Raw genomic sequence first — 27,321 nt, 5'->3', positions numbered from 1 at the left:
GACCCTGAACCCTAAAAATACCCCGTTACCCAAAAATTGAAAACTGACCCTGAACCCTAAAAATACCCCTTTACCCAAAAACTGAAAACTGACCCTGAACCCTAAAAATACCCCTTTACCCAAAAAACTGAAAACTGACCCTGAACCCTAAAAATACCCTTTTACCCAAAAACTGAAAACTGACCCTAAACCCTAAAAATACCCCTTTACCCAAAAACTGAAAACTGACCCTAAACCCTAAAAATACCCCTTTACCCAAAAACTGAAAACTGACCCTGAACCCTAAAAATACCCTTTTACCCAAAAACTGAAAACTGACCCTAAACCCTAAAAATACCCCTTTACCCAAAAACTGAAAACTGACCCTAAACCCTAAAAATACCCCTTTACCCAAAAACTGAAAACTGACCCTGAACCCTAAAAATACCCCTTTACCCAAAAACCCAAAACTGAGCCTGAACCCTAAAAATACCCCTTTACCAAAAAACCCAAAACTGACCCTGAACCCTAAAAATACCCCTTTACCCAAAAACCCAAATAATATTTTTAATAAAATAATATACTTACCAATACTTACGTTGTAATGGTATGCGTTGTAAAAGTACCTGCGTTGTAAATACATGCGTGGTAATGGTATGCGTTGTAATGGATCCTGCGTTGTAAAAAATGCGTGGTAATGGTAGGTCGTTGTAAAAGTTGCGTTGTAAAGGTTGTATACCGTGAGGAGGGGAAAGAGTTGCTTACAGTGAGGATTAAATTATTTCATGACTGCTAATACAGCCTGCACTGCTCTTTTGTCGCTTAAAATAACACATATGGATGGCCTTAATGAAGGTCTGTGACCTTTATACCTTGGGTGTGGAAGAGTTGGACCCAAAGAAATGGTGATACTACTCTTGGTACAAAAGGGGGGGATGGTACAAAAGGGGGTGGTGATGGACGGAGCATCTGAACCAATCAAACACTCACAAACTACTACTCTTGCCCATGGCCTGCTTCCTAGAACTTGTGATGTCACCAAAGAGGACTGTGTTGAATCCGAGTGACCACATTAGAATGCAATATGCTGCTGGTCAGAGTTGAGGTTACAGGAATCACATGCGCTCCATCATGTAGTGCACCAGCCGAGTGTTTGGAACCCAAGGGCCGCATTTGTTGACTGGGCTTTGTCACGCATTTCTCGAGGGGCACGGCTTGTAAACAAATTATGTGTAGTTAGAGGAACCACATTTAATGCCAGGCAAACACTGTAACACATAGAAAACACTATGCAGCAATACAATTCCAGTGAGTCCTGGTTTAAAATTAAGAAAACTAATCTAAAGAAAAAAAAAAGAAGACAGCATGTGGCAGAACTTTGTAACACTATGAAGGGCATAAATTAGGGAATCATGGAATAAACAGTTCATCATTTTGGTTTCAACTTCAATGTATTCATAAGAATTCTAGCAAGCATTGGCAAAGCCAATAGATCTCGCCATTGAGACCTATTGGATTTGCTGATGCTTTTTAGCCATGCTGCACAGCATATATGATGATGCAACTCATGGTAAAGAGGGTAAAGGAAAGCTTTTGTCATGCATCACCCAAGATTTTGTTGGCATGCATGCCTACATATTGGCGTGGCTGCTTTTTTCCTTCCTAGTTACTGATCTGATTTGGATCGGAAACTACAAAGAAAACCAAAACGTGAAAGCATTTTTCTAGGTCGAGCCTTGGCAGCGCATGCGCTGTTCTGCGAGACATGCTGTATTCGAGTATGGATTTGATGCCACGCCCAGTCCCTGCCCATATTTGTCATTGGCCTGTGTCATTGTCCTTCCTAAATGCTGACTTCTGATTCATTAATAAACTTGTTAGTCTCTACTTAGCACCGCCTTGTCTTCGTATGTAACCTCCCATGTGGACTGGCCCTTTTTTCTTCAGTTGTTACACTGTACATCTTATTTAGTCTGTAAGCACTATTTTCTATAATGAGTTTCACCTACTGCAGGCACAACATGCTTTCCTGCAACATTCAGCACGCTGTGTGCACATTCACTTTCCTGCCAGGCCGGGACAATGTCGGCCGCTTCTTTGAAGTGCAATAGGTCTCGCATTTACAAGAGTTTGAGCTATTGGCATTGTAAATGACAATGCCTTTTATTTATGTTTTAATTATCAAAACAGATAAATAAAAGGCATTGTCATTTACAATGCCAATAGCTTAAATTCTCACAAATGCGAGACCTATTGCATTACAAATGCTTGTTTTTAAGTGGTGGGGATTGAATAAATGGAGCAAGCAAGGCAGTGAGAAGCAACAAGGGCTGTGGGACAGAGGCTAAGCAACACAGGGGCACACTGCAAAGTTAAACTAATATGGCACCGGAAGATGGTAACAGTAAAGTTAGAGCAATGCTTCGTCGAGGGATGTTCAGCCACATGTCAGAAAGAATAAAGCAGTATTTAGTGCAGTGGAAAGGAAGAGAGCCAAGAAAGAAGAAAGCAAAACAGCGTGGTGGAAAGAGAGGAAAAAGAGAAACACGTGCACTCTCGTCGAATGGTTAATTAACGAGAAAGAAGAAAGCAAAACAGAGCGCGGGGAAAGGGAGAAAGCTCCGAAACGTATGCGCTCTACTAGAGTGCTTAACTAAAAAGACGAAGAAGTGCTTTCCAAAATGAGCAGTGAAAGGACACAAGTAATGCGCCCATTCACCAGGGGATAGACAAACTTAAGAGGAGGAGGTTAAGCCCAAACAAACCACTGATTAAGAAGCAAACACATTAGAGTGATAATAAAGGCAACAGATGGTAGGTGATGGGCAGACTCTAAGCCCACTGCAAGATAACAATATATCTCATACAAGACAGCTTATGCGAATGTCTTAGGCGAGGCCCCAAAATGGGTGAATAGGATGCAGACATATTGCTATGAAGATACACTTCATAACCGAAGAGACACTCCCACACATCCCCCCCCACACACACCTCAGAATATATTAGCTTTTAATAATATCATAAAGCAGTAGTATGTGCTCCCAAGAAAACGCTTGGGAACCACAGTTTGCATGAATTAATATCAAGTACTTTTTCAGAATGAAATTTAGCTGGATGAAATGTGGTTTGATTCAGCCCACACTTGTAAAATAGTAATTTTAGCAGTGATATTAATCTGCATAAAACGATTTTAATAGAAGTGGAAAGTGGGGTTAAACTGAAGGGATCATCACAATGGAAGTTAACCATACTTTAGCAAAGTCCCGGTAAACAGCTTGCAGATCACTTGGAATTATCCCCTTTGCTGCACACATGTGCATGTGGCTTTTTTACGAATTTTAAATCTCCATTTTCAGGCTGAAGAGGTGTGATATATTTAGCTGAAACTTTATTTTCTAGATGAAAAACACAAAAGACACAAATACAGTACATTCTACTTCTGATCAAAATCATAAATTATCTTCACCTGAGACGCATGTGAATTCAATAACCAGGAACTGTGGTTTGGGAGTGGACACCAATATTCAGTGCAAACTATTGGACAATCACATCTATTTATTTCCTGTGGTTTTTTTTCCACCCAAATATGTTTCATAATTCCAGGTTAGGCACAGCAATATTAAAGACAGGAAAATCTAAAAGGTATTTATCCATTCTTTACATCCTATAACAAGTAAAATTAGTCTTTCACGATTCTCCTATTTTACGGGAAAATCTGAAACTAAGCAGCTGTTGCCCATTATTTATCAGTCATTCACAAATGAAAACGTGACGTTGAAAATCTTAATATACATATCACACAAAGCACTAGTCTGTGTTTCATCCTCGCAAACCTACCCATTTAAAATTCACATAAATTCTCCTCATCTCTCTCAAGGTGAATGCAGACACTGGATAGTTGAGCTGTTTCATCTACTTCACCACCATTCATTTTTTCTTTGAAAAACCACAAGTCTGGAAGGATGGACCAGTGAGCTGAAAGTGTGCTGCCATCATGATCTCGATTCTTGACAAGCCAGGTTCTTTATGCCATCTTCCCAAGGTGGTGAGTTGAGATAATAGTAATATCTGTTATTTAAAGCTCATAAAAGCAAGTGAAGCGCCGTACTTGGCAGTGTATAAAAAAGTATTTATTATTATATATGGGGTACAGTACCCCCGCATATATTATAAGGATATTAGAAGTCACTAAGGCATTCTGTGGCCAAAAAGAATGAAAAGGCTGAAGGCTGTGTTTCTGTATACGGTCATGGAAATCCTAGGTGGTTTGCAAAATCCTTATAATGTATGGTGGGCTACTTTATTCTTTAAAATACATAGTCACACTGTCATCCTTCCAAATACTGATTACATCCACAGTGTGTTGCTCTTTCATATTAAAGAAATAGGATGTTTGCAGGCATAAAGAATCGGAGCAAGGGTGCATGTGTTGGCACTATGCAGCCAAAAGGGCGCCAGCGTAGGGGAAAAGGCAGGAATGTGCCGTATTGACTTAAATACGGCACATTCCTGCCCTTTCCCTGTCACGCAGTGCTGTGCAGTGCAGCGCAACGCATCGCAGCATGGTAACTTGCTGTGCTGCAATGCACGGCATGGTACATAAATATGGCCCAAAGTAACATTGGGGAAAGGGTGGGACTCTGGGGGAAGGGTACATTTTCTATTCGCACTCCAATCTAAAGAACACTGGGGAATACATTGGACTGTTGCGGGGTCAGATTTACTATTCCCACTTCAAACTAAGCAACATTGGGGAAAGAGTTGGACTCTGGAGGGATAAGAATTTCTATTCCCACTGCAAACTAAGCAGCATCGGGTAAAGTGTTGGACTCTGAAGGAGGAGCAGATTTCTATTCCCACTCAATCAATTCAATTTTATTAAGAATTTGGATCTCTGATGAGGTCCACTTAAAATGCACACAATTATTATATAGAAACACAATAAAATACAAACTCAATTAATTGCCATTGTAAATGGAATAAAATACTAAACAAATTAGATTCCAGCGTAATTATATCAAAGTTCACTGAAACACAAAATTTATAACTATGTAGCAACAGCAGTATTAAATTAGAAAAAGCCCATCATCAAAGAAACGTGCCCCTTCAAAGCCAATTTTCAAGTTTCCATAACACTGAGAAATAAAAGGTCTACGAACACATTAAAACAATCAGTTCAACCCATCATATCATTTGTAAAGCGCACTACTCACCCGTGAGGGTCTCAAGGCGCTGGGGTGGGGAATGCTGCTACTGCTCAAAAAGCCAGGTCTTGAGCAGTTTGCTGAAGGTCAGCAGGTCTTGGGTCTGCCGTAGGTGGATGGAGAGGGTGTTCCAGGTCTTGGCAGCGAGGTGGGAGAATGATCTGCTGCCGGAGGTTGCTCTTCGGAAGTGGGAGACTGTGGCGAGGATGAGGTCGGCGGAGTGGAGCTGGCCAGTGGGGGTGTAGAAGCTGAGTCGTCTGTTGAGGTATATTGGTCCGGTGTTGTGCAGTGCCTTGTGTGCGTGGGTGAGGAGCTTGAAGTTAATCCTCTTGTTGACCGGGAGCCAGTGCAGGTCTCTCAGGTGGGGTGTGATGTGGCTGCGGCGAGGGATGTCGAGGATCAGGCGTGCAGAGGCGTTCTGGATGCTTTGAAGCAATCTCAGGAGTTTGGCCAAGGCTCCTGCATAGAGGGCGTTTCCGTAGTCCAACCTGCTGCTGACGAGGGGCTGGGTGACCGTACTTCTTGTTTCAGTGGGGAGCCACTTGTAGATCCTGCGGAGCATGCGGAGGGTGTTGAAGCATGAGGCGGAGACGGCGTTGACCTGTTTAGTCATGGAGAGGGTGGAGTCGAGGCTGACCCCTAGGTTGCGTGCGTGGTCGGTGGGTGTTGGAGCGGTTCCCAGTGCGGTCGGCCACCAGGAGTCGTCACAGGCCGAAGGGGTGGATCCGAGGATGAGGATCTCCGTCTTGTCCGAGTTCAGCTTCAGTCGGCTGTTCCTCATCCATTCAGCGACGGCCTTCATATCTTTGTGAAGGTTGGGTTTGGCGGTGTGGGGGTCCTTGGTGAGGGAGAGGATCAGCTGGGTGTCATCGGCGTAGGAGATGATGTTGAGGTTGTGCCGATGGGCGACGTGGGCGAGCAGTGCCATGTAGATGTTAAACAGTGTTGGGCTGAGGTATGAGCCCTGGGGTACGCCGCAGATGATCTTGGTGGCTTCGGAGCGGAAGGGGGGAAGGCGGATGCTCTGTGTTCTGCTGGAGAGGAAGGAGTGTGTCCAGTCCGGGACTTCTCTTGGATCCCGGCATTGTGGAGGCGTGTTCGTAGTGTGTGGTGGCAGACCGCATCGAAGGCGGCTGATTGGTCCAGGAGGATGAGGGCCGCCGTTTCTCCGTTGTCCAGCAGGGACTTGATGTCATCGGTGGCGGCGATGAGGGCAGTCTCGGTGCTGTGGTTGCTGCGGAACCCGGACTGGGAAGGGTCCAGGATGTTGTTCTCCTCGAGGTAGCGGTTCAGTTGTTCGTTGACGGTCTTCTCGATGACCTTTGCTGGGACGGGAGCAGGGAGGTGGGCCAGAAGTTCTTGAGGTCCTTGGGGTCCGCCCTGGGTTTCTTGAGTAAGGCGTTGGTGCCTGGGGGCACCACCAGCATATTGCGGCATCAGACCGCTGCAAGGCAGTCAAGGGAGCAGGTATTCTCAGCGGTAGCAGTGGTGTCATAGCGGTCCGATCACCAAAGTTGTAATATGGCGGTTCAACCGCTGGTGTGGCAGTAGCCACACCGCCACCATGAGTTTTGGCAGTCCATCCACCGCCAAACTCGTAATTAGCCCCTAAGAACACCCTACATACCACATACATTAAGATGGGCTACTGATGATTCATGTTACTAAATTATTCATGAAACTTTTTCAATGCATTTAAAACCGTCTGTGCCCTTTGTTCTGCCTAGCTATATTTGTGTGGACCAATTCATATTAAGGTTAAAGCACACCTTAAATGCAGAGTCATGCATTCAGGGCAAAGACATCTGTGGCAATATTAACAGTTGTATGAGAAGCCAAGTGACACAATACAAAATATAGTGAGGACCCATGATATTTCTAGCACCTTTGTTATAACTGCTAAACCTGAGTTTACCAGCCACCGTCCCATCCAAACAAACCCCTTAGTATTAATGAAGGTATGTCAGGCTGCCCTTTAGCATCTCTCAAATGCCCTGTGAAGTAGGATGCCAATGGAACCGTCTAATTCAGTAGTAAACAACAATCCGAGGTAAATGTGTTTAGAACACCGATTAGGAATGTAGACTTTGAATGTAGTATCTGACTGCAAAATTGTTGGGCAACACGGTATTGTAGGGTGAGAGCCCACTAATAACCTTGGACTACATCCGGAGAAGCATTAACAGTAGACATTTACTGCAGTTTACTGCAGTTCATATCACTGGCCAGGCACTATCACTAGTATTGCTCCCAGTTTTGGAAGCCACCTCGCCAGCAGTGAGGGCTATCAAAATGGTCCACTGCTTGATACATAAATCCTCGGAGGGGTGATTCAGACCGTAGGCAGGATGAATGGGGGTGTACAGGACAGTGGGATTTCATATGCATAAACGCAGTAATGCTTCAGTATGTAAACACTATAAGAACTGAGGTCATAATGTGACCCGTTAGAGGGAGGTTCATAAACAACATTCAAAAGTTTTTTTCCTTAGAAAGAGTAAGGAAAACATGGAAAACTTGCTAACAAGGGGTGGGTTAAAAAGCTTTTAACTACATTAAGAGGGCCTGAAGATGGCAGAGTGATTGAGCAGGGCTGATTTGCTGAAGAACTGTTTTTGCCTTCTCTATTTCACACTTTTCAGATTTTCTTTTTATTACTAGAAACCAAACAAGGTGTCACCCAACAATCATTCCATTAATGTGATTCTTAAATAAACCGAACACTGCACGGTCAGATATTGGTTCAATTTCAAGGACACTGCAAGCTAAACATCAAGGGGCTGCGATTTGACGAAATGGCTGAATGACTTATCTGTGGTTAGATTACAGTTTGTGTACAGTTTTAATGCCCTGTACCTAAAAATTGGACTTTACCACATATTTTTAAAACGCATATGCTGGATTAAATTATTATGATTGACTCTCCACATTCAAAACATTGCTGGAGTTTGATTCGAACATTTAATCGAGCCAATGAGAGGGTTGTGCTTAGTGGCTTTGCAGTGTTATTTCTGGTGAAGGTTTTGTGGGTTTGGCAGCCATGCAAGGAAGCTTCATGTTTAGCGTTTACACATATTTAGGAGGCATATACACACAAAATCTGTTGTAAAAGTACTTTCCACAGTTGAGCTGACTATATTCTTCACTGCATAATTTGAGCCAGTGTGTCTGGTGCTCAGCACCAGCACTTAATCCTCAACACCGGCACAAATGACAGTCCACCACATGGTGGCACTGTCTGTCTGATTTTGAGATTAGTTTAGCAATAGTGTTTAATAGTTCCGTATTCATTAAAGAATGGATAATATCTGTTGTTCATGCCATCCTTATAGCTCTGGGTAGCTTGCAATAGTCTCACCTCAGAACTGTGGATCAATGGATGACTTGGAGACATCTCAAATTGAATGCTTACAAAACGGAAATAGTCATGTGTAGCGATTGGAAATATTATGACCCGCTTGCAGCCTGGCCTGATGAGTTGGGATCTCCACCTAAAGTATCAAAGGAAGAAAGAAACCTCTGAATGACTATGAACGCCAATCTATTGATGAATGCCCAAGTGGAAAAAGTAGCAAGATCAAGCTTTGTTACTATAAAAATTCTCCTACAAATCTTTTCCCATTTGGAATTTCCACACAAGGTCCAAGCTACCATCTCCCCTGTTCTGTCCAAACTCGATTACGCCAATAGCCTCTACCATGGATCACCTTTAACTTTAACGACAATGAAAAGACTACAGCAGATTCAGAACTCGGCTGCCAGACTACTCTTGCATATGAAACCGCGAGACCACATCTCCCCTGGCTTGAAAGTCCTGCATAGGTTACCGGTTGCCAGAAGATCCACGTTCAAGCTGCTTTGTATAACCCACAAAGCGATACATGGAAAGGGACCGCTCTTCATCAGGAATAAAATCACCAAACACATTCAACAAAGGAACCCCCGCTATATAGTGGCACCTCACCTCAAAATCCCACGATACAAGAAAAAAAAACATGGGTGGGACATCCTTCTCTGTTCAGGCAGCCAAACTATGGAACTCTTTACCCCCAACATAAGATCCATGGAAAACCACCTTATCTTCAGAAAACTACTCAAGAATTGGTTCTTGCCCACACACGCACCATACACAGACATAAATATACAGCATACCGCCCTGTACTTAAACATGTATTTGTATTATAGATATGCACCTATATATGTGTATTGCTTTGTATAAACATGTATAATAATTATGTATTTAATATAAATAAATAAATATTTTGTAAGTACAACAACACTTGAAAACCAGAGTTTATCTAATGGATCTTTAATCTACATATACTTACCTACTTTATGCATCTAAATACCTTCCATGTACTTGGATCTATACATTTATTACTTTTTTCTAAAAAAGCATACAATGCAATACCCTTTTCCTCACCTTCTACCTCTCTCAATATCCTCTGACTCATCTCAAACCTCTATCTACTACTCTTTCCAATGCACTTCCCTATTTCTCACCCTTCACCTCTATCAATATCTTTAATCTACATATACGTACTTCCTTAATGCATCTACATACTTTCCATGTACTTATAGATCTATATCTTTATTCCTTTCTTCTAATCCAGCATAGCCTATGCACTACCCGATTCTCACCCTATTCCTCTCTCAATATATCTTCTACCTCAACTCTCTGACTCATCTCGAACCTCTTTCTACTACTCCTTCCAATTCACTACCTTATTTCTCACCTTATACCTCTAACAATATATTCTCTACATCCACTCTCTCATTCACCCCAATCCCCATACCGCTACAATGATCCCCAAAATAACGCTTTCTAGACTCTCCCCCTCCTTGCTTCATCTGACACCTCTTTACTATACCGATCCCCAAAACAAGCCTTTCTAAACTCTTCCCTCTGACTCTTCTCCTCCACATCCCTTTTTACTCATTCCAAGCCTCCTCCTACTGCTATGACCTCCAAAACAAAACAAAAAAACAAAAAAAATCCTTCACTCGTCTATCTCTCCACTATCCTTTGGATCAAAATAACAGACTAACATGTCCACTTCTCAAATTTCATATTTCACTATACTAATTCACCACTAATCCTCTATGGGTTCCGGAGTAGTGTGCTACTTGCCAAAAAAGTGCTTTAACCGCCCATCAGGGGTAACAAGCGCTATATAAATGCAAGCTTTTTTCCCTCTTCTACCTCTCCGCTATCCTCTGAATACAAATAAATGACTAACCTATCAACCACTCAAATTACTTTCATATTTCACTATACTAATTCAACAATAAGCCTTTATGGGTTCCGGAGTAGTGTGCTACTTGCCAAAAAAGCAGTACAACACCCCATCAGGGGCAACAAGCACTATATAAATGCAAACCTTTTTTCCTCTTTTATCCATCAGCTATCCTTCTCAATCCAAATAACTGACTAATAACCACCACTCAAATCACTTTCAAATTTCAATATACTAATTGAACACTAATCCTTTATGGGTTCCGGAGTAGCGTGCTACTCGCCGAAAAAGAGCTTTGACACCTCGTCAGGGGTAGTAAGCACTATATAAATGCAATTACAATACAATACAATACTTGTAGGAGTGCGATGGCTAGTAATTGTGTTCGTATGTCATAGTCTTGCTGGCAGGGCCAATGAGAGGTGTAATTTACAGTGGCCGCATGTGCACGTACTGTTTTGTTTATAAATTAAGCATTGATCTGCTCCGATATGAAACAAAAATACGTGTTTTTTGCATTTTAATTGGCAAGCTAGCTGAAATCCGAATTTAAAATGTGATTGCCTGACATTGTACAGTCACATTTAAAATAAGTGTCCTTTTAATAAGAGTTTTTTCCTGGATTTATCCACCTCCAGAGCCGAGAGGCAGGTCCCCGCCGCCCAGCCACGGAGAGGGCTAAGCTGTTTCTCATTACTAAAGCCAATTATGGGACATTTGACAGTGAGGTGGGAAACCAGATATTGAACTGTCCCTGTCGCCCTGGGTCTCACTTAACCTCTGCCAGTCAATTATGCAGGAGAAGACCCCTCCAGGTCAATGATGGCGCTCGTTGCGGGGTAATCAAAAGAGGAACTCCGAAAGAGGGTGTTGTAACTTCATTCTCTCGACAATATGCCAATTAGCGATCGAAAAAATAAAGAACACAGGGGTTAATGTTTCTTCAAGTAAAGTGCTTCCCTGCTTTGCTACTGTCATGATAAAAGTCCAGAGGCCTCCAGAATGCCTTGTTAGACATCAAGCCTTCCTGCTCTTTAAGGGTTGTTCGCCCTCCATGAGTTCAGCACGGCTGACTTTGTTGTCATTGGCTGCACTGTTTGTAGTGTGGTTTCTGGCATTTCTTGTATACTGTGCTTTTTTCTCTTCTCATTCAGCCTAAGTGCCACACACTTTAAAATCAGTGCTCGCGCCCTCCTTGTGAACGGGCACATCAGTCCTGTTGGAAGGACTCAGAGTCATGCATCGCTGGCTACAGTTGGGTCACTTTCAAAGACAGTGGGAATCTGTATGGGCACCAAATGGCAATTTATGCTTTTAACAACTTAATAGTAATTTCTTAATGTGCATTTATGTACATGCATAGATATTAAACACACACAAGATGATGGACAGAATGTTGCACAATGGCAAAACATTCACCCCCAATCACAGATCTGGGTTTAATCCATCGTTATTTTGCTCACCAAGCCACCCCAGTTCAGACGTGGCACCATACGTGGGTCCCGTGCTCACTAAGCCACTGGAGTCAAGCTATCCTGGCTGAAGACGGCTGATAGCCAGAAACCGGTCCTAAGATGCTTGATTCCGTTCCAGGGAAGACATGGCTTGGGAGTTCGGGCTGGACTGGTCCCATGAGGCACAGGGTCAAGTCTGATTTGCATATGGCCATGTCTCAACTGGGGTGGCTTGGTGAGCAAAATAACAATGGATTAAACCCAGATCTGTGACTGGGGGTGAATGTTTTGCCATTGTGCAAGATTCCGTCCATCATCTTGTGTGTTTTGCATGCATAGATATTAACCACAGATACACAAAAGCCATTGAGAAGTGATACATATTTAGGTATATTTGTCATATGCCACCTGCATGCAAGTGAAGAACACCTCCTTTCTCCACAGAGTTGTACATATGACTAGAGGGATAAGTGCAGTCTTGGAAATCTCGACAATCCTCTAGTAAGGTCACCAAGCAGAAGTCCTGACATTACAGCAACCTTAGATAGATAGATTTATTCAGATTGATAGACTTATCTGCCTAAAGTACAGCAGAAGAATGGGTGGAATATGTATTTTTATGAATTATGAGTTTAATAGTCATCTGCAGTTGTGCATTCTGCCTACTTATTGCCAGTGCTAGTTGCTGAACTTATCTATTGGGGAAAACTCAAGCTGCAGGAATACTGAGGGACAGAGGTAGACCAAAACAAACCATAAATTCTTACATGGTGTCTTCAGCTGTCCTTATGTACTTACACTTGTTCCCTCACTTCTTCTTCCTTGTTTCCCTGTAGGTCTATGGAGCATTTCCACACACCTTCTTCTGAACAGCTAGCAGTGTGCCACAATCATCAGACATATGCTACTGTAATCTGAGACACTCAGATGGCATTATGATGCCCACCCAAGCAGTGCCGTCTTAACGCATGGGTATGCTGGGCAATTGCCCGGGGGCCCCACGAGCATAGGGGCCCTATGCAGACCAGAATTTAACACTAACTTTTCCGTTAAACGTTTTAATTCCTGTGAGTAGTTGTGAAGGTAGGGTCCTGTGCACTGTTTTGCCAGGGGGCCTATAATGTTGTTAAGACAGTCCTGCACCCAAGTCCAGGAAATGCAAGAGATTGCTGGCATAAGCTGTGTTTTGTTTTACCATTGGCTAGCGTTCTCTTAGCCTCATGGGACTTGTAGTGTTTTAAGTTCTTGACTGGTATATAATAAAAGCAAGATTAGTGAAGCATAACGCTCGCCTCCTTGTCTTTAATAAAATTAAGACTTTCCTTAAAAAATTAATAGGAAATCATCATTCTCTTCCACTTGATAAGCATCAAGCTGCTTGCAGGGTTACACAGCTTTTGAGTTTACATTCCTCTTGTTATCTAGGTGGAACTGAAACAAAAGCAGCTAGAAATACACCTGATTACGTGACCTTGTCTTCACCACACTTCGTCAGGACACAAGCATACCTAGTACTAGCCTCATGTTTACAGCACCTCTCAGAATCTCATACATCTCACCAGATTATTTACGTAACGGTCAAAATGACAAGACCAGAGGTCACAGTAGTGGTGGAAGCACACTATACATATAACATACACTTTGAATCAATTAATTAGTTCTAGGTATGTTGGGGTCTCCAGTTTTGCCACCTCAAGGTTCCACCAAATGGGGTTCAGTCAAGGTATATTGATCATGAGTCATACAGAGCGGAATTCCCTGGGATAATTCCTAGTCAGTTTTTTCCACATCTGTTTTTGTGGTGTGGGAGATCCTGACTTGATTTTTTGGTCAGAGTAATCACATAAGACTTTGGTTTGCAGCAGTCAATCCATTTTCCTGATGAGGCAGCATTCACTATTCCACCTGCAAGAAAATACTTTCCTTTTCCCTGTCCTACTGCCACCACACAACCCCATTTCATCCACCGGCCTGCACATACATTTACCACCTGGTCAGAGCATGTGATAAGTGTACATGGTAAAACACCCTGGAATTGTGAATTTAGTGTGGTTTTATGACTGGAAACAGGTGTCCCACATTACTGCACAGTAACTGTAAAATCATATGCGATTTTTTTGTTATCTCAGACCCGTACAACCTATCACCAGGACCCTGGTCATGTTGCTGCTGTTTATAATTTAGCACCTCAAAAGTCTGTTTTGCAACTGTTGTATATAATGTGCTCAGTGTTCATGTTTTTACAAGTTCCAGAGGAACACATTCAACTTGTCATAGATTAAAAACTTTGATTATTAGATTTGCATAATTTATCCAAAAGGTGCCCTATTCATGTGAACCATAGCACAGGTCTGTCTTCATGGCCTTAAACTTTCTTACTTAGTGCCTTCTTAGATCAAATGCTCCTTAGATGTTCAAGAAGTTCTTGAGAATTTGACAGACGTGGTGGGGTACCATGTTTGCAAAACTCGTGGCCGCACGCTCCAGTTACAGTCGGGTAGACCATCATGCTTCCACCGGTGGTGCCCCATTGGCTCCACATATGGAAACCTTAGACTTACAGCCTTACAGACGTAGGGCTGTCTTACTGCCTACCTACTTAGAGCAGAAGTTGTGCCATATTTCTTGTCTCGTTCTTGACCTCCTCGGAAGGCCTGGCAGAACTGTATAGAAAAATAAATGATTTGCATACCCTGGGAGAAACTTCCAAGGAGGTGAGCGCCTTTCATCTCTTTGTTAAAATAAACCTCAGCCTCAGGAGTTTCTTTTTGGAAAACAAAAAAGCTTGCTTAATGGCTGCATGAAACATGGTGGTCGCTCGGCAACCTTCAGAGGAGCTGCAGACAGGTGCAAATCTCTGAAATGTGGCAGACTGTAGCCTGGCAGGGCTGCAGAGTACATGTCTCAGTTGCCCAGGAAAAATGGAGTACAGTCTACCAAACCTTAAATAATTCACAATCTCTTCTAGGAGTGAGTGAGTGCTGCTGTGTCTTGTTATGGTTTTGACTTCTCTCCACAGCATGTCTTACTGCAGATGCCCGCAGTTCTGATGCAATATGAAAAAGTAAATAAGCTTGGGACTGAAGTATGCCTGCCTACGGCCTAACTTAAACCTGACAGGGTTGCAATGTTTGGTTAAGTAATGAAACAAGCATTAACAAAGCCTAGGGGTCCTGCCTTTCTAAATCTGCAAAGTTTTTGTTTCTTTATTTTATGCAAACGTATAAAATAGGTATTAAAAGTTTAAAATGAATACATGTCATGGTCTAAAGGTGGCCTGCATATGTCTGCAAAAGAATAAGTACATAGGAACCCCCAGCAAACATGTTCAAAAACATGAAGTGAAAGAAGAAAAGAAAATAGAGTTTTACACACCAGCCTTAGCTTGTGGATTACTTTTTAGTAAAATGCTGACACTCATAGTGAAGAGAGCCATAGGATGAAGTGTCCTTATCTATTGCTCATGCAATGTTGTGTGGTGGGTGGGTGAATGCAAAATCTGAATGATGGTTTAGCAGACTGATGGTCGATGAAGGGAGATTCAAGTGCTCCAGGAAATCTCCTGCATATACAATTTATTATGATTTATTTGCAACTTGAAAAGCATGAGGCCGGAATGGTCTTCACAGTTATATGATACTCCTATCTTCTGCAAGTATGTTATTGGGAGTCCAAAGCATGCATTAAAAAAACTAAGGGTCTCCAACCTTTTCACTAACTAGAGCTACTTATGCTCAATGAAAACCATCCCAAGCTACTAATATCATTCATGCTGTACACAACAGACTAGGTTATATTAGTGACCACCCTATGCAAGATTACCAGCCGTGATCACTTCAGTGCAGGATTGCCAGCATTAAAGTAAGAAAAATCCTTAGTCAATTTGGAATGCTTTTACAAGGGTAATAAATAACAGCCACAGCTGCAATGCCCCCGGCACTTAAAGTAATAATATTAGTAATAGGTCTACTAATGCTGCATGATTTATTTTTAAAATCTCAGCATTAAATATACGTTAGAAATGATGGGTTCTGAAATAGATTTTCATATCAAATACACACTTTTCAAGTTTAGTATACATGTATTAATTCAACCAAATAGAAGCAGGTTGGGTTGCACACAGAAGTGCTTCTAACAGGTAGGCGGGGAGCTACCAGTAGCTCACGAGCTACTCGTTGGAGAAGCCTTGAATAGACAATAAATGTTTTTAATGCACCCTTTTAACAACTACGGCAAATAGAAAAAAGATACTTTTCTAAATGCTGGAAGACGTGCAGTACAAATGTGCTTTCTAAGCTAAGTAGACCTGTAATACAAGTATTATTTGTTTAGAAGTGATAGTTGAGTCTTCGCCTCTTGTATTAATATATTGACATGATTCACTGGCACAAAAGTCTCATATACTTATAAAAATAGAGGCGACACTTACAGGGGGCCCACGGGGTCCTATGATGGATATGCCAGGTTCTCCTGGGGCTCCCTGTAGAGAGACAGAAAGGTAGAGAAAGGAAAAAAAGAAAAGGTGAGAAATAAAGATTACCAAGAACTGCAGAGCTTGGGAGAAGGAGGTGCTTGAGGAAGCAGGGTGCGGGTGGGAAACGTAGATTGAGAGACAAACGTATGTGCAAGAGAGAAAATGAAGATAAGGCCAGAAAGAGAAAAAAACAAAAGTGTGAGAGGAGAGTAAAACAGTCAGAGAAAGAAAGCTGAGTAGAGTGGAAGGATATGGGTGAGAGAGTGAAGGGAAGAGGACTGAAAGAAAAAAAGGAGCACAGATGAAAGAAGTAGGACAAATCAATACTGTAGATGAACAAAACACAATATTAGAAATAAAATGTTAGAGATGAAGAAGAACAAGGGCAGCTTAAAGGAATGTCGATTTATGTTGAAGTAACTCCCAAATGCTGAAGATATCATTTACATTTCAACGCGCGTTCTTGGGTCAAATGACCAGATAACTCCATGTCACAAAGAATGAAATGCTTTATTCTTGGGCTTTTGTTTGACAACCCAATGAATTCTGGGTCATGTCACTTCACTTGATGTAGTTGAATTAATACTCATATAAACAATGATTTATAGAGCAGAAGTCCAGACCCACAGCATTGTGTCTTTGGTGACAAATAGTTAATTGGTAACCTTTTCATAGTCACTAAACTGTCCCTCTTGTAGGGATGAGGGGTCCAGATTACAACCTACCCCGAGACCTTAACTCTACTCTATATCAGCAAAGAACACCTTCAAAACCATAACACTTACTATAAAAATAAATATGTGTACTCCAGTCTCTTTGGTACGTTAATAATATACTAGAAGAATATTGCTACCCATATTGCACGTTCACAAAAAAGCATACCTCAACTGATTTAAGCATGTTCAAACAAATGAATTCATAGAATCTATAGAAATTACATTCTATATAAAGAAAAAAGATGTCATACGAACAGAAACAGTCATGTTAACAGTAGTTATGTCAACAATATCTACCAGCTCCTTTGTACTAGCTACTGCAAAGATGAGACAGTTCCCTACTTGGGAAGATGCATGAATTCGGGGAGAGTTCCTTTGGGGTCCAGCAGGAAAAACAAGACACTTATTCTGATTAACCATGCTCCTTTCTCTCTATCTGTCTGGTGAGAATGATGGAAATGCAGATCAAGAGTTAGAAAAGCTCCTCCAGAAAAGGAGAAGAAAGCTTATATTGCCTTTTACCATCTCTACAGCACTTTAATCCAATGCCACACAAATGACTACACAATATTAAAAAAGAAAAACCCATTAATTACCCTGAGATGCCTCAGATGAGAACTGGTAAATAGACACACAGATAGTGACCACCGATAAATACATTGGGACTCATCTACTCTGACACTTTCTTTGCTTCCTGCTATCACTTTCATTCATTCATTCATAAACGTTATTCGACAATTTAAGTCATAAAAGTGTACATAGAAAAAACCAGTATTTTAAAATCCATTAAAAATCCATTAAAATTCATACAATAAATATTAAAAAGGAATTAAACTACAATAGACTATTGACGAATATCAGCTTACATATTTAAAATCAATCTGATCAGTATACAATTCTTTCAGGGGTAAGTTACAGGGGAACTCACAGCTAGGGCTAAATCATCATATGTCTGTCGCTATTTGTTTTGCACGAATTACCCAAGCCCATTTTAGGAACTTAGCCATAGCAACAGCAATTGCAGGGGTTGGATCAGAACATAAAATTCTAAGAGCCTCCTTATGCCTATATATCCCAAGCAGTTTGCATATGGGTTTAATCACGAGACATTAATATCATATACATTACTGCAAACCAATCACTAAATCGCAGTATTAAACATAGATCATTAGATGTGGCGGTAAGAATAGTAATTATACACTTACTATAATGTAGTGGTAGGTGATGCATAAGAAGCAATAATGTTATAGGTCGATATTATCGACCTCCATCCTGCATAGATTATGGAAATTGCCACATAATCTACTATCAGTGGCACAATTTCCCGATCTCAAAAAATATTTTATCTAGTGCGAACAGATTAAAGTTTACATAAAAAACAAACCACCATGCAGGATGCTGCGCAGGTGCACATGTGTTTTACAAAGCTTATGAGGTCAACTTTCAGTTACAGTTGCAGTATACAGGTGTCAAAGTGATACCAATGAGGTTTAGCTTTTGAGCTAGTATGTGCTAAGTGACTACAGAGCAAAAGTATGCTCACACAAAATGGATTTCATTATGCAGCATAATATTCCTTTTCTTGTTGCATAATTTAATCAATCCTGTTGCATGATTTGATCCACCATTGCGCATTATTCCAGTGGCCCTCCCTTTTAGATCATCTACACTCATATTCAATCGTAGAACATCAGATTAGCAAAGTCAGCGATGTTTGTTCTGTAATTCCTTCGGAAATTCTTCTTTGATAGGGAAAAGTGACAGAAATCACTCATGCATATTCCAGTGAAAGGGGAATGTTTCACTGTTTTAGAATATGTCTAACCCATCCTCTCCTCTGAATAGGGTTCAGAATACATTATTCACTTGTCGTCATGGCAACCAGCCATTTCATCATGGCACTGCTTGCCAGTTCAATCCAGAGGAGGACATTAAAACATGAATGACCAGGTAGTAAACCTAACATAACTGGGGAAAAACAAACATTTTATCTGTGTATTAATGATCATGTGAAGAAAACACAAGGCTAAAGGGAAACACCATTCGTTAATATTGGGAAGAACTACGTATGAAGGCTGTCCATTAGAACTGCAGGCCAAAGTCACATTTTCCTCACTGTTACTCCCCAACCTGATATATTAACTTATTGAAGCAAATAACCGATATTTAAAAATAATTTGTGGAGCAGCAATAGAAAATTTTTCAAAGCACGATCGATCTTCTGGGTACATTTTATGTCAGTCCTTAGCTATTTTGGCCCTGTCTTGAATGGGGCTTTTTCCTATTTCGTGTTTAATGCATAAGAGGAGAGAAGTTCAGGACCAATTAGGTTGGGTAGCTGCTGCCTTCATAATTTGGATGGGTTTGAATTTTATCAACGTGGTTATGGTACCAAACTCTGCTTTTTAAGGGCATTACACTTTTACCGCTCTCACTAATGTCAATACAACCTCCAGTAAATGGTAAAAAGAACATATGTGTAATGCAAATTTTATGTTCATACTTTTCTTGCAGACAATGAAAGGTAACATGGCGATGGGAAAGTCAATGCTCAATAGTAATTAATTTTGATATTGCCCGATTTGTAGTCAATATGGATCCTGGTCAGACATCTGAAAGACTGATCCCAGGGGAATAGTCATGATGACATTTTGAGAAAAATGTGGCTGGCAAATACAGAAATCAAGCGCTTCATTTTTCTCCTAAATTAATCAAGGTTGTGTATTAACAGTTTTAAGTTCCATCAAGTAGTTTGTCAGTAGACAGATTAGATGAGGTTAGATACAAAATGGTTTAGAAATAAAAAGAAACCTACCTGAAACTAAATTATATAATTAGAGATTAGTCGGTTGGCAGAAACACTGGTGTTGGACTTTTGCAGGGTTATCCCTAAACTTTTTGCCTTCCTCCTGCATTTTTCTGACCTCGTGTTTGCTGGTTTTAGGACTCTGGGTAATTTACCACTGCTGACCAAAGCTAAAATCAAGTGCTCCCTGTGTAAATTGTATTGGTGTTTGGTTTATCTATGATTGTCTATTTTATTTACTAATAAGTCCATCATAAAGTGCACCAAGTGTGCACAGGGCCTGCAAATCAAATGCTACTAGTGGATCTTCAGCACTGATTGTGCCATCCACACGAGAAGCCTTACAAACATGTCTCAGACCTGCCACTGCAGTGTCTGTGTGTGCAGTTTTGAACTATCATGTCGACCTGCAAGTGCACCCACTTGCCAGGCCCAAACGTTCCCTCTTACTACATGTAAGTCAGCTATAAGGTAGGCCCAAGGCAGCCCCATGGGGAGGGTGCAGTGCATTTAAAAGGTAGGACATGTGCTGGTGTGTATGTCCTAATAGTGAAATACTGCTAATTTCATTTTTCCCTATTGCAAGGACTATCTCTCTCATAGGATAACATGTGGATTGCCTTGAAATATCTTTTAAGTGAAATGTCCCATTGGAAGTAAATAGAGATTTTGAGTTAGGGGTCTCTGAACTCAAAATTAAAAAGCACATCTTTTGGTGAAGTTGGTTTTTAAATTGCATGCTTGAAAATGCCACATTTAGTGAGTGGGCCTTGTCTTGCTTAACCATTCTGTGCCTCTGCCTGTTTGTAGAATACATGTCTGGGTTGGCTGACAGTTGGGTTCTTGTGCATTCAATCTAGGCAGTCACACAAAGAGAGCTGAGGTGTGCTTTGCATATCCTGATGGGCCATCACCAGGCTGATGGGCTGCCTACACTAGAATGGTTGGAGGCATTGTCACTGACACCTGAATAGGGCTGTGTCTGTTCTCACACAAAGCTGTCTCCACCCCCTATAGTGTGCCTGGAGCTAGGTCTGGAAAGGCAGGGTCTTGTGCACCGCAAAGAATTTCCTTTGAAGTTTGCCTACTTCAAAGGTAGAAAGGGTATAAGTATTGGATCGCCGACTGCCCAAAACCAGAACACATCTGGACTGACATTCTTCCAGGAAGAAGAACTCAATGCTGTAGGAGTGAATGCATCTCTGCCTGTTGCTTTACTGTGCTGGCCTGCTGCTTGCTGCTTCTGCCGATCCATCACCACCCCTCCAAGTATGGAAACGATGCATAAACCTCCCCTTTCAGTAAGGAATCAGCACATCACCTCCCCTGCCTAACAGTAAAGAACAAACACATTACCTCCCCTGCAGGCACCTCACCTCACCTCCCCTTGATCCTTGCACCGTCTGTGATTTTTTACGCATCTAAGGTACTTTGTGCTTAAACAAACGTATCCATTCATCCATTGATTCCTATGGACTAAACTTGCTTAATCTTTTAAAAGTGATATCTTGACTTCTGTATGTAGTGTTTTCACTGTATTACTGTGTGTTTGTGTGTGTGTACAAATGCTTTACACATTGCCTCTGAGATAAGCCTGACTGCTCATAACAAGCTACCTAGGGGGTGAGCAGGGGTAATCTTAGTTGTGTAACTGCCCTACCCTAACTAGGGGGAAGGTCCATACTTGGACAGGGCGAAAACCCCTGCCAACTAGAGGCCCCATTTCTAAGAAACACTGGGAAGAAGAGCCACATGTGTTTACATAAATGAGCAGCTCATTGAGAAAATGTCCCATATTCATTGGCAAGTTTGTGATCTGTTCAGGCAAGACAACGGATTGTTTACTACGCATTTTGATTTCTTTACAACAAGCACAGATGCTGGGAAGCTGGGATATATCAATCAGCTTCACCGGCATACCCTGCAGTGAAAAGTGGTCATACTTAAATGTTATTGCTATCATTGCCCTTTGAGCTCCAAGCCAACTACTACTTCGAATCATAAGTCTGAGAGCAAAATGAGAAACAGCCTTTGTAGCCACGAACTACAGCCTCCTCCCCTGTTCCCTCATCTGGGATCCAGCTTTTCTAGCACCATATAAATTCTCATTGTAAAATGTTACCATGCCCTGACAAAGCATAAATCTTTTATGGAGTTTGTTTTGTAGTGATCGTGACTTAACTGTTCCAATGAAAGCCTCAATGTTGACTTCTGAGTAAACATTTGTTGACCGGGTGATGCTCTCCAGCATTCAAAGAAGCACAGTATTCAGTATTACTTTTCTCTTCATCATGCCATTTTCAGCAGTGATCGAATAGCGTGCCCTTGGTGTACGTAGACATTTTATATACTGTAGTACTTTTATATTATTAACTATTTCCTTTATTCACGAAAAAGAATACACTATGATTACTTTTGACAGACACTTTTACAAAAACATCTATGTCATCTAATTATCGTACCACCCCAAATGATGATGAAGTGGCTAAACCTCCTTGAAGACATTGTTAAATTGTGTAGATTCTATGCATGATTAAGAAAGAATTTGATATTTTGTTCCATTGCAGTGCCATTTCGCTGTCAATCTTATATTTTTAAGATTTGCATCATTTAATTACACCTTTTCTCTATCGTCTTTCCCTTTTCCTGATGTTTTTCCTTTGCTTGTAGGTGTCCGTATTGTTGCATCATGCCCGGTGTGGCTCCGACCTCAGCAGACGGTGAATTGTATCATCTAGGCATGCAGAGTGGCCCTGGAGCATTTAAAACTGCCAGCCTTACTAGTGGCATCCTCTGTAGGTGTGTAAATGACAGTGGTCGTGTGGGTGATTCAATGCCCTTACATCAGGCTTGCGTATCCGGGGTCCAAATGCTCTCTACCTCTCACCACCTGTGGTTTGCCCTGTTCTAAAATATCTCCCCCCTACTTCTCCTAATCATGGGAGGAAGCAGCCACACCTGCCTTGCCGCAGTCGGTGGCGGGAGTACCTGCCGGGCGGTGACGTGGGGAAGGGGGGGTAGTAATGTATGGATTACAGAGTTTAACAGGTAAGTAAACATATAAATAAATAAAACGAATTTCGTTGCGCGCACTGCATCGCATTTGGTAATGCAGTGCACGCAACAAAATTCATTTTATTTATTTATATGTTTACTTACCTGTTAAACTCCGTAATCCATACATTACTACCCCCCACCCTGTCCCTCCCCCTCCCCACGTCACCGCCCGGCAGGTACTCCCACCACCGGCCGCGGCTGCACCTGCCTAGCTCGTTAGGTGGGCTGTTCTTGCTCGGGTTAATTTAATTTTGGGTCAGAAAATGACTGACTCACTCTGAACCACAAACCAATAAAACACTACTCTCTCCACACTGCACGGCACCTGCTAAACTGTGCAAAAATGTGTTTATATACAGCAGAGACACATGCGGACTCAGTAGCCAAAGAGTATGTCAATTTTAGTGCAGTGCTCCAATATTGGCAGAGGAGCCTGCAATACCCCAATCCTAGGTCAGTTTTTACACTGAGAGTCCTTCCCACTCCCTTTCAACATCCAAGATATGCTCGACCAGTGGATTGGCTGTTGTGCGACTTGTAAGTTCTGAAAATCCACTGAAACAACAATGGGAAACAGGCTGAATTGATCTGTGATTTTCGTATGTAGTGAAGAAGTAGCCACCACAGGTAAATGTACTTGCAATCGATCATCATGTAATTAAGAAAACGCTAAAACATCTTTAGTTACACAGTACCACCTCTGTACTTCTTAGCAGAGATGACGTATGATAATATTTAATCCCTGCACTTTACCTTTGGGCTTTAATATTTGTATTAGTGCACTTTTGCAGCACTTCTCAACAGGGATCCCACGCTCTTAAGGACTTGTCAACCTCTATTGGCTTGTGGAGACTGATAAATACTGATTTTTATGAGGGTGCTCCTAGATACCTGCCAAGTTCAATGAAGTCCTAGTTTATTTTAGGGTTTTTGTACATTTTGGTTTGAAAAAGGCTGCCATTGAAATGCAGAATTTCCCTCACCCTCACCGAAACCAAGGGGCCCATTAGGATGTCGGGCGGATTGCCTCCGCCAGGGCGGAGGCAATCCGCCCGACATCCATGCCTGCATTCCCCCCGCCAGATTAGGATGGCGGTGGGGACAGCGGCGGACGGAAAGACCGTCTGCCGCTTTACCGCCGCGGTCGCCTTGCGACCGCGGCTGTAATAGAATAATATGGTGGCGGTGTACTATGGACACTGCCAGCCATATTACAATGTCCACAGTAATGGGCCTTTCCGCGGCAGCAATGCAGTCACGGAAAGGCAGGCGGTGTTTGCTGTGGGGGCCCCCTGCGGGGCCCCCAGGTGACGCCAGCTTAGGGGGAGGACACTTTGCATATGCAAAGCGGCAGGCACCGCGCGGTGCCTTCTGCTTTGCATATGCAAATGCGTTCTCTTATGTTTTGCATTGTGCCGGGCAGTGCAGAGAGCACTGCCCGCCACAATGCAAAACATGTAGGATGTGCCCGCCACTGTGGCGGGCACATCCTAATTCCCCCTACGGCACCCCCGCCCTTATGGCGGGCGGTCCCGTTCTCCGTTAGGGTGGCGGGTGGACAAAGTCCGCCCGCCATCCTAATGAGCCCCCAAGTGCGTAATAAAGCTATCCAGACTCTCTCCAACTTTACAGGGGCCTTTGATTAAAACGGATGCGGACCTGAGTCGCTTCAGTATTATAAGACAAATGGGTGCCAGATAATAATTAAGTTCAATTCAATTGGGCAATGAGTAGTTAATCCCAGGGCTTTTAAGGGAGTGGATTTATTTTATTTAAATGCATTATCGTAGCTATCGAATCACCTCTCCAGAAATGTTCATTGCTAAATTCCAATTATTTTTTTCTCCAAAAATAACATTTTAAACCTATAGTTGGTGCTGAGACAGAATATCGAGTTGGAAATGTTGGGCACGATTCACAGAACTAACATAAGACAAAATCCTAAACTTACTACTTTTGGTATTCACAGAAGTTAGGATTTTGTCTTAAGTTTGTCTTAAAACAGACTTAAGACAGACTTAAGTTAGGATTTTGTCTTAAGTCTGTCTTAAGACAAACTTAAGACAAAATCCTAACTTCTGTGAATACCAAAAGTAGTAAGTTTAGGATTTTGTCTTAAGTTAGTTCTGTGAATCGGGCCCGTTGACTTACACAAATATCAAGTTGAAAATATTGTGATTCCGAAATAACAGCAAGAACATCGTGGTCAAGAATATCGAATTTAATGTAAGAAATATTGTTAAAAAAATATGTCATTAATATTGTTTGCAAAAATATAGATGTTTAAAATATCAATCTTTTTATTAGTGTTATGTATTTTAGTTTATATTTTAAATGTATGTGATGTATTTTTTTATACAAGTATTGTTTATGTTTTTTAATATATGTGTTACATTTTTACTAGTTATGAATTTTATTTTAAATACATTTTGCATTTTTTTGTTCCGTAGTGGTTGGTGGGTTTATAGGGGAATAGGGTGGGAAGTAATTTAATCATGATACATTCATGATCATTTTTTATTTATTTCATTTTTGATTTCATATCGTTAATTAAGTAATGTATTTGTAATTGATTATTAATTGGTTGCTAATTTATATTAATTACTGAATTAATAAATAATTATGGTAATTGTGTAAAAAAAAATTAGGTGCAGGTTGTGGCGTTCATGGGGTGAAAGGGTGAGAACTAATTTATTTTTGATTAATTTAAAATTGTTAATTTAGATGAATTAATTGATTGAAAAATAATTATGGAAATTGTATTATTAATTTTAGGATGCCGGTTGTGGGGTTTAAAGGGGTAAAGGGTGGGAAGTAATTCATGTTTTAATTAATTAATTACTCGTTGTTAATTTATATCAAGTAATTAATTGATAAATATGGTATTTGTGTGTTCTTTTAGGTGTGGGTAGTTGGGTTTATGGGGTAAAGGGTGGGAAGTATTTTTTTAATTAATTTATAATTAGTTAATTTGTGTAATTAATTTTAGGTGTGGGTTGAGGGGTTTATTGGGGTAAAGGGCGGAAGTAATTTATGTTTAATTAATAAAAAATTGGTTGATCATTAATATTAACTAATTAATTTCTATTTAATTAGGGTATTTGTTTATATTTTTGGTGTGTGGGTTTAATGTTTATAGGGGTACTGTGTGGGGAGCAAATTAAGTCTACACACTTTATAATTAGTTGTTAAATACTATTAGTTTTTTAATTGAAAATAAGTTTTAATTGTGTAATACATTATTTATTGTTTAGATTTTACTGTGGGTTGTGGAGAATATAGAGGTAAAATGTGGGAAGTTAAATAATTGTTATGAGTTTTTTTAATTAATAATATTTATTTAATTAGTAATTAATTATGTTATTGGAGGAAGTACAGTTTTTTTAAATTTAGATGTGTGTTGTGAATTGTGTGGTGTTATAGGGTAGGACATTAAAAAAGTAAATTTATGTAATAACTAATGTTTTTTTCTAAATAAAGTTTAATTTAAAAAAATGTTTTTTGAAAATTGTTTTTTATTTTATTTAAGATAATATTTGTTATATGTCTTTAACATTGTAATTTTATTTTTAAAACGATTAAATATATTTGTATTTTAATTTGTAACATATTTATATAATTCCTAATGTATTTTTTTAAAAATATTTGTATTTTTGTTAAAACTTTGTTTGTTTTTAATTTTAAACTGACTGGAGTGAGAATATTAATTATTACTCCTCCGAAATCCAACACTTTCCCTACTGTTGCACTCACTGGAGTTTGAATAGTAATTTTTACCCCTCCGCTATCGAGCATTTTCCTTACTTTTACAATTATTGGAGTGGGAATAGCACGTTTTATCCCAACACTATCCAACACTTTCCCTACTGTTGCACTCACTAAAGTGGGAATAGTAATTATTACCCCTCCGCTATCCAACACTTTCCCTACTGTTGCACTCACTAGAGTGGGAATAGTAATTTTTACCCCTCCGCTATCCAACACTTTCCCTACTGTTGCACTCACTGGAGTTGTATAGTAATTTCTACCCCTCCGTTATCCAACACTTTCCCTATTGTTGCACTGACTGGAGTGGGAATAGTAATTTTTACCCATCCGCTATACAAATCTTTCCCATTTGTTGCACTCACTGGAGTGGGAAATTTAAGTTTGAAGATTTTTAAATAGATTAATGTTTTGATTTATATTAGATTTTTTTTAGTATATGTTATTAGTACACACATACACAGACAAACACACACACATATATATGTATAAATATTTGTAAATGTTTATATAATTTAAAAATTATAAAATAAGTTAAAATAATAGTTTATGCATTGTTTTTAAGGAAATTTATATGAATTAATATGTATGTGTGTTTAACTTTTTATATTAAGTTCATTTATTATATA

At 40.6% G+C, this 27,321-nt stretch overlaps 1 protein-coding gene across 1 annotated transcript in view; it reads right to left on the bottom strand.

Moving 5' to 3' along the window:
- COL13A1 (collagen type XIII alpha 1 chain) overlaps window positions 1-27,321 on the bottom strand; it is a 396,595-nt gene that overhangs the window by 348,565 nt on the left and 20,709 nt on the right. Inside the window, exon 2 of the mRNA XM_078643241.1 lies at window positions 16,304-16,354. Coding sequence (XP_078499367.1) covers window positions 16,304-16,354 — 51 coding nt within the window. The remainder of the gene's footprint in view (window positions 1-16,303; window positions 16,355-27,321) is intronic.

The sequence above is a fragment of the Lissotriton helveticus genome, chromosome 5_1 (genome assembly GCF_964261635.1).
Source record: "Lissotriton helveticus chromosome 5_1, aLisHel1.1, whole genome shotgun sequence".
Taxonomy (NCBI): Eukaryota; Metazoa; Chordata; class Amphibia; order Caudata; family Salamandridae; genus Lissotriton; species Lissotriton helveticus.
Note: the sequence above shows the minus strand (reverse complement) of the source record. Positions and strands in the feature narration are given on the sequence as shown.